The sequence below is a fragment of the Cebus imitator genome, unplaced genomic scaffold, assembly GCF_001604975.1.
Source record: "Cebus imitator isolate Cc_AM_T3 unplaced genomic scaffold, Cebus_imitator-1.0 Scaffold328, whole genome shotgun sequence".
NCBI classification, from domain to species: domain Eukaryota; kingdom Metazoa; phylum Chordata; class Mammalia; order Primates; family Cebidae; genus Cebus; species Cebus imitator.
In genome coordinates, this window is record NW_016107643.1 from 1,295,327 (window position 1) to 1,304,051 (window position 8,725).

The window sequence follows — 8,725 nt, forward strand, 5'->3', positions numbered from 1 at the left end:
CCTTCTATAATAGATTCTCTACATTGCAGTGATGATAATCTTTTAAATGTGCAAAAAATTTACTGCCTTTATGTTATTTTCAGGAGAAGGGCCAAAATCTTGAACATGGCCAAAGAACTGGTAAGATCTAGTGAACTTCCTCAGCTCCATGTAAGGCCACTCAACTCCAACTTCAATACTCCAGCTAAGCTCATTTTCTTTGATGTCCCTTGTGTCCTTGTCTCAGGGCCTCTGCTCTTCGTCCTCCTCCCAGTTATCTCTGTTCACTGTTCAGCTCTCTCCTGGAGAGGGCTGGGTTCCCCTGTGATGGGCTCCATAGTACTATGCTATCTTCTCCTTCATGGCATCAGTCAGTTAGTAATAATAGATTTCTTTGTTAAGTTGTTGGATTAATGTCTTTTTCTCCACTACACTATAAACTTTATGAGGGCAATGACCATGTTTGCCTCATTTTTTAAAACCATGAATCTCTCTTGCTTGGTATGTCACATGTTCTCAGTAAATATTTGACGACTCTATCCTCTATCCTCTTCCTAAATTGCCCCTAGTGTGTGCCATGTAAATAATTCTTTGCATTTGTTTTCATTACTCTTAAAAATACTACCTTACAGTTCAGGCAAACAAGGGCTCTTAAAAGCAAACATGGCTGATTTTTCTTCTGAAGCTTAATTCAAGCAGAGTGACACTCTGGACAGAAAAAGATGCCTCTGAGTACCAGTCAGGGTACTTTGTTTCACTATTAGATTGGATTGGAATTGGGGGAAGAAAAGACAGATGAAATGTACTCTCTATCCATCAGAGGAAGTATCTCCTGCTCATCATGACAAAAGAGATGTGGGAGGAAACACTTCCAAACCCTCATTGCTCCCATCTTCTCTGTGGGACTGGACCTTCACACCTGATCCCATTTACTCCCTGCAAGCCACTGTTGCTCCCCTGCCCAGCCCTCGAACTATGCATATGTCATATGCTTATTTATTTATTTATTTCTGAGACGGAGTTTCACTCCTGTTGCCCAAGCTGGAGTGCAATGGCGCAATCTCAGCTCACTGCAACCTCTGCCTCCCAGGTTCAAGCAATTCTCCTGTTTCAGCCTCCTTAGTAGCTGGGATTACAGGTGCATACCACCATGCCAGGCCAATTTTTGTATTTTTAGTAGAGGCGGGGTTTCATCATATTGGTCAAGCTGGTCTTGAACTCCTGACCTCAGGTTATCCGCCTGTCTTGGCCTCCCAAAGTGTTGGGTTTACAGGTGTGAGTCACTGTGCCTGGCTGACAACAGTGTTTGAAAAGCTAGCTTACTATAAAATAAAAAATAAAAAGCATGAAACAGACAAATTTACGCAGTATAGATTTCTTACCCTGTGATGACTAAACTCAACCCACATTTTCCCGACTCTAGATTCTGAACTTGGATGCACCCCCACAGCCACTCCCACTTTGCCAACTCCATTTTCTCTATTACCATTCATCCTTCTTCCCCAAAAAATAAACTTACCTGTTTTCAGTTATATGGCTAGAGATCATTCCATGACTGAAATAACTTCTGAATGGCTAAAAAGAATCCAACATTGTATATATTAAGACCACAATCTGGTAAAACAATCACAACACCCCTCACATAAATATGTATGTACATGCACACTTCAGGAGAGTGCATAATATGTGTGTGTGTGAGAGAGGGAGGGGTACAGAGAGAGATGCATGTTTGTAGATTATTACAAAAACATGGAAAGATGTGTATGGTGAGTAGCATTATGAATTTTAGGAATAAGTGACAAACAAAATAATAGCAAAAAAGAAAAAAAGACAAAACCTGCAAAAAAGAAAGTAAAGAAAAAAATTCTTTTAATTTACAGTGTTTAACTACTGAAAGGAAATTGGAGCAACCACCATCTATGGTGTAAGTTGCTAAGTGGAAATTTTTTCTTTAAATTTTCTTCAACATTTCCAATAAATTAATATATACAAATTCTATTTTGCTAATTTAAAATCAGTAATGAGAAGGAATCCAAGGAATTTAGAAGTATACTGACAGAAGTTTCCTGGGAAATCAATGAAGTAATTCTCAGCTTCTGGATGCACAGTGTCGGGCTAAACACTGATAAAAACTTAACATGCATGGTTCCATGTCCAAAGGATCTAAAAATTCAAATGGTAATTTTAATCCCACTAAATAACATTTACTGTATTTTTTCTGATTAATATATGTTCATTGTAGAAGACAATAAAAACCACCTACAATTTCTAAAAATTATGAACATTTTAGTAAGTTTTCTTCAAATCTTCTATGGTACATCATAGACTATGTATGATTGTACTCTGTTCATGGAAATTTATATTGTTAACTCTTCTATATCACGGAAAAAATTTCACACACACACTCCTCTCTCACGTAATAAAATTAACAAATTTCATCTGAAGCTCTGATGATTTCCTTAAGGCAGATCTGGAAATGAAACCATAGAATAAAAAGGCAGAACTATGTTGCCAAACTGTTTTTTTTAATAAAGCTCTATCCATATACACTTCTACCTACAATATACAGTGTGCCTATCTCATGGTCTCCTCGTAAGCACTGCCTATGAAATGGTTTCAATATATTTGCCAAGTTGACAAATGAAAAATGGGACCTTACTGTTTGTTGTCTTCTTTTACACCCCTTGGCTTTTTAATAAAGTAGAATATTTTAGACATGTTCAGTGACCATTTGGATTTTCCTTCATTAAGGGAAAGTTAACAGTTTATTTATATTAATTCCCTTCATTAAGAAAGTTAACAGTTTATTTACATTCTCTGGATATTTATCAATTGAAGTGTTTATTTATTTATTTATTGAGATGGTGTTTTGCTCTTGTTGCCCAGGCTGGAGTGCAATGGCACGATCTTGGCTCACTGCAACCTCCGCCTCCCAGGTTCAAGCAATTCTCCTGCCTTGGCCTCCCAACTAGGCACGTGCCACCACACCTGGCTAATTTTGTATTCTTAGTAGAGACAGGGTTTTCACTATGTTGGTCAGGCTGGTCTTGAACTCCTGACCTCAGGTGATCCACCTGTCTTGGCCTCCAAAGTAATGGGATTACAGGCGTGAGCCACCGTGCCTGGCTCAAATGGAGTTCTGATGTTTATCTTACTGATTTGTAAAAACTACAGATTAACATAATACTTAAAATTTATTGTGGGCTTACCATGTGACTGTGACAGGCACTTATCACCTCAAGCAATCCTAATAACCTATGAGCTTCATTCTATCATTATCTCCTCTCTAGAGATGAGTTGACAAAAGTTAATTTACTTGTCCAGGTCACAGAGCTAGTTAAGTGCATAACTGGGATTCTAACTGGGTAATCATTTGGGGGAAAAAAAAATAAAAGTAGATCCATATCTCACAACATAGTCCCACAAACTCCATTTGGATTAGGGATCTAAATGTAAAAATTCAAGCCATAACAAGTACTAGAGGATGACTTTAATTACACACTTTCCCTATATAATGACTCAAAATTCAGAGGCAATGCAAGAAGAGGCAGCTCAATTTACATAAAAACAAAAATGTCTACATGGCAAAAAAATCCCCATTATAAGCAAACCAACTGATAAATATGGAAAAAGTATTTGGAATATATACTAGAGACAAAATGCTAATAGCCCAAATATATAACAAACTCTTAAAAACCAGGGGACAAAAAACCTCCTAAAACTTATGCTCCATAGTTCAGTTAATAATACTGTACTAATATTAAAATGGGAAAACAACATTTAAACAAACTATAAAATGTCCACCAAACATATAAAGGAATGTTCCAACTTACTCATTAGAGAAATGTAAATTAAAACAATACTGATATACTATTTTTCATCTGTGAAGCTGAAAAATTTTAAGTATTACATACACATTCTATTGGTGAAGCTGTGGACAACAGGCATTCATATAGTGCTGGTGGGAATGCAAATCGGTACCACCCTTCTGAAGGGGAATTTGGCAATAACTAACAACATCACATATGCACTTACCTTTTGACCCAGCAATCCCATCATTAGGTATATATACCTCCAACAATAGGAGCATACATAAGAGTAGAGTTATTTACTATGCCTCTGTTTGGAAAATATTAGAAACAACTTCAATATGTGCACATACAAGAGGGGCTGAATAAATTAAGACAAATCCACAAAATGGAGTACTATGAATCTAACAAGGAATGAGGAAGGTCTCAATGAACTGACTTGAGTATGTTTACATCATTAAGTAAACAAAGAAAAAAAAAACTGACTGGGAAAGAGTTCCAGGATATACTGTTAAGTGGAAATGACTGTATGCTACTCTTCAATGTTGGGTGAGAATATGAGAAAATGCACATGTATTTATACATTAGTGAAACAGAAAAGATAAATTAGAAACTCAAGAGGTTTGATACCTACTTAATAGAGTTGGTAGAAAATGGGTGGAAAGAAGAAGGCAGTAAGAATAGGGTAACGGGAATCAACAGTGACACTTCTGAGTATACCTTTTGGAATCTCTTTCACTCTTAGAATCATAGCAATAAAAGAAGAAAAAATAACCTGCAAAACTGAGAAGGGCATGAGTGAGATGTGGAACAACTTTCAAGTGGTCTAATGTAGAAGCAACCGGAGTCCCTCAAGGAGAGAAGAGAGATTTGGAACAGAAAAAATAATTGAAGAATTAATAGTGAAACACTTTCCAAACTTAAGACATACCATAATCAAATTACTCAAAATCAGTAATAAAGAGAAAATCTTACAAGCTGCCAGAGGGAAAAAAAAGGCCTGCTATATTTGGAGATTAGGATGAAAGACTATGGTATGTACAAAGATTAGGATGAAAGACTTCTCATCAGAAATAATGCAAGCAAAAAGATACTGAAGCAAGATCTTTCAAGTATAGAAAAGTAAAAACTGTCAATCTAGAATTTAGACATGGAAAAATATATATTTCAAAAATGAAGGCAAAATAAAGATTTTTTTCCAGACATTCAAAAGCTGAAAGAATTTATCATCAGAAGATTAATACCACAAAAAAATATTAAGGACCATCCTTCAAGGAGAGGGATACCAAGGGGAAGTCTGGGTCTTCACAAAGCAATGAGGAACACCAGGGAGAGCAATGACTTGGGCAAATATACTACATTTGACCTTAGTCAAAAGGCTGAGATGTGATTCATGGGCAAATATATAGGAATTGTTCCTCATTATTTAAATCTTTAAGAAAAATAATTGACTGTTTAAAGAAAAATAAGAGCACTGTATTGTGGGCTTTATAAAATATGTGAAGGTGGAGGGTCTGATGACTCATGCCTATAATCCCAGTACATTGGGAGGCCGAGGCAGGCGATCACTTGAGATTAGTTCAAGACCAGCCTGGCCAACATGGTGAACCCTGTTTCTACTTAAAAAAAAAAAAAATTAGCTGGACACGGTGGTGTGTGCCAGTAATCCTAGCTACTTGGGTGGCTGAGGCAGGAGAACTGCTTGAACCCTGGAGGAAGACGTTCCAGTGAGCTGATATCATGCCATGCACTACAGCCTGGGTGACAGAGTGAGACTCCATCTCAAAAAAAAAGAAAAGGTAAAGGTAAAATGCCTAACAACAAAGATCAATTACAGCTCCAAACTGTCAGCAGGAGGGCTTGCTCTGAGCCACAAGGGAGCACAGGAGAGTTGAGGGTGCAGTAGTGCCCAAGAAGGATAGAATGCCTTAAAAGGGTTCCTCTGATCCTTCCTGGTGATCAGTTTTTGAGACTGTCCTGTGTCTTGGTTCTCAATCTAGATACTCAAGAGCCTGGTAACTGCTAACTAGTGTCATCTGCTTGGAAAGACATCTTGGCATTCATTATCTGGAGGTTAAACTGACAAAGGTGTGCTACTCACATGAGGAGAATTATTCCTATATTTATTAACTAGTGCCCAGAATTCCTGGCATGACCACACTGCAAAACAAACATCCTTCTAATGAAGAAACTGGCACAAAAAAAGGACAGCTTTTTATATAGGGTTGGCATGGGGGGAAATTTCTTCATGGTATATAACACAGGTTAAAGAAATGATAAATTAGAATTGATAGTCTTGCATTTTGGAAAAAATGTAATAAAAAATTAAAATAATAAATGAATTAACCATTTTCTTCTTCCTCTTTGATCCTTCCCTTACATACCTCACCCGCCTGAGATTCTGAAAGTTCCAGCAGGAAAGGAATTTCTGTGTCAAAATTAGCGAAGAAGCTAGTCCACTGACGTTCAAAAGCCACCAAATCCTGGGAAAAAAGGAAAAAGATAATGTGTTTGGTCATATAAAGGAGGTATTTTAGAAAACAAAAATTATGAAACTGTAAATTATCTCAAAACACCAGACCATTTATATATGTTATTTTAAAAGGTAATGGCAAACTACTAGTACATGCTACTCATATGGATGAATCTCAAAACGATTATGACAAGTGAAAGAAAGAGCCGGATATAAAAGACCACCTGGTATGTGGTCCTTTCCTATGTGTGAAATATCCAGGAAAAGCAAATCTGTACAGGCAAAAAGTAGACTAATTGTTGCCTGGGGTTGGGATGGAGACTGACTGTAAGTAGGAACAAGGGAACTTTCTGGGTTGATGAAAATGTTCTAAAATTCTGTTGTGGTGATGACTGTACAACTCTGTAAATTTACTAAAAATCATTGAGTTGTACGCTTAAAATGGATGAGTATTATGGCACATAAATTATACTCCAAATAAAGCCATTTAAAAGGACAGCTAGGAGAAGTGGTTCACATCTGTAACTGCAGAACTTTGGGAGGCCAAGGTGGGATAATCACTTGAGCCCAGGAGTTTCAGACCAGTGTCGTCAACAGGATGAGAGCTCATCTCTACCAAAAAACAAAACAAAACAAAACAAAACAAAACAAACAAACAAAACAACCTCACAAAAAATGAGCTGAGCTTGGTGATGTGTGCCTATAATCTCAGCTACTCAGGAGGCTGGGGTGAGGGGATCGCTTGAGTCCAAGAGGTCCAAGTTGGAGTGAACTAGGATTGTGCTGCTACACTCCAGCCTGGGTGACAGAGTAGGACTTTGTCTGGACAAATGAATGAATGAATGAATGAATGGGCAGTAATGATCCTTAAGCGCTTTACTTTAGCAGCCCTGTTGGGAAAAACTTATTTACGGGGCACCTAAAGGATGGTACCACATCCAGTGCCAAAAGGGTCACATCTGTGCAGCTTTGTTCAAGGACTGATTGACTTTAAAGTCCAGGGTGGCACAGAGCTTTCTCCTTCCTTATATCCTCTTTCTAGTGGCCACCTGAGTACTGAGAAACTATGCACCCTTCTTAGCTGACTCTGCTCTACATGCAGCCTCCATTCCCTACCCCAGATGCTTTTTAAGCATCCGCCCTGAACTCATTCTTGTTCTCACGCACTACAAATTGCTTTTTGCTATTAACTTTTCTTGAAGGTATCATCAGTTAACAAAAAACCACCAGTTAGGACTTGCTTAAGATGTTACTCAAGTATTACCTTTGTCCTTATTTCGAAGTTGCTAATAATTTGTACTAAAATTGGATAGTCATCTTCACTGTCCATCTTGCACCATGGAAGGGTATGTATGTCAGGCATCCAGTCTAGTACTTTGCTCGTAGCAGGCATTCTGTTTGCTGCACCAAAACTCACTGGCCCGATCTATGCCCTCCTCCTCTCAAGGATACACAAGTACTCAAACCTCTGTGCTAGCCGTGTACTGATTCTACTTCTTGCCCTAGACATAAAGAACAATGGACCACTGCTGGGAAGACAATGTAAACATTCTCTATTTGCTGCCCAGACTATCTAACTTTATCTACATATACAGATGGGTATGTATCTGTATATATATATGAACACATGCATATTGTATGATACTTAGGCAGACACACACATACATACACACACACACACACACACACACACACACACACACACACACACACACACACACACACACACACACACATAAATTTTGGCCAGGTATGGTGGCACATGCCTGCAATCCCAGCACTTTGGGAGGCAACGGGCAGGATCATATTAGCCCAGGAGTTCGAGACCAGCCTGGACAACACAGTGACACCCCATCTCTACCAAAAAAAATTCTTTTTAGTCATCATGTAGGTGACAGTGCTGATAGTGTTTTCCGAATATGTTTTATAGATAATGTAGGATAAAACAAAAAAGTCTACGTGTGTGTTTACAGGTATCTATGTATGCATACATACACATATTAGGAGGAGGGAGACAGAGAGAGAAAGAGATAGAAAATATTTCCTAGTTCTATCTACTGAAGAGATCTAGAAACAATGGCCAAACCAGCAGCAATGAGTACTTCTAGTACTCAGATTGTGGTGCTGAGATACCACTTCTCATTCAAAGAAATCAGAACTTTTTAGTGAACTGAATCTGGGTCTCAGAAAGGAAATGTACAAGATAAGCCTGGGATATGTTAATATAGTAGCTGGCAAGGAAGTTATCAAGGCTATCAGTATTCTGTTAAAATAATTTGTGCGTAATCCCAGCACTTTGGGAGGCCGAGGCAGGTGGATCACGAGGTCAAGAGATCGAGACCATCCTGATCAACATGGTGAAACCCCGTCTCTACTAAAAATACAAAAAATCAGCTGGGCATGGTGGCGCCTGCCTGTAATCCCAGCTACTCAGGAGGCTGAGGCAAGAGAATTGCCTGAACCC

The 8,725-nt window shown here is 38.3% G+C and overlaps 1 protein-coding gene across 3 annotated transcripts in view; it reads right to left on the reverse strand.

Moving 5' to 3' along the window:
• Positions 1-8,725, reverse strand: part of CUNH20orf194 (chromosome unknown C20orf194 homolog) — a 151,709-nt gene that overhangs the window by 88,753 nt on the left and 54,231 nt on the right. For all 3 annotated transcript variants that reach the window (XM_017504806.2, XM_017504805.2, XM_017504807.2), the window contains 2 exons: positions 6,173-6,271; positions 1,499-1,554 (listed from right to left, as the gene is read on the reverse strand). In XM_017504806.2, the coding sequence (XP_017360295.1) occupies positions 1,499-1,554; positions 6,173-6,271 (155 nt within the window). The remainder of the gene's footprint in view (positions 1-1,498; positions 1,555-6,172; positions 6,272-8,725) is intronic.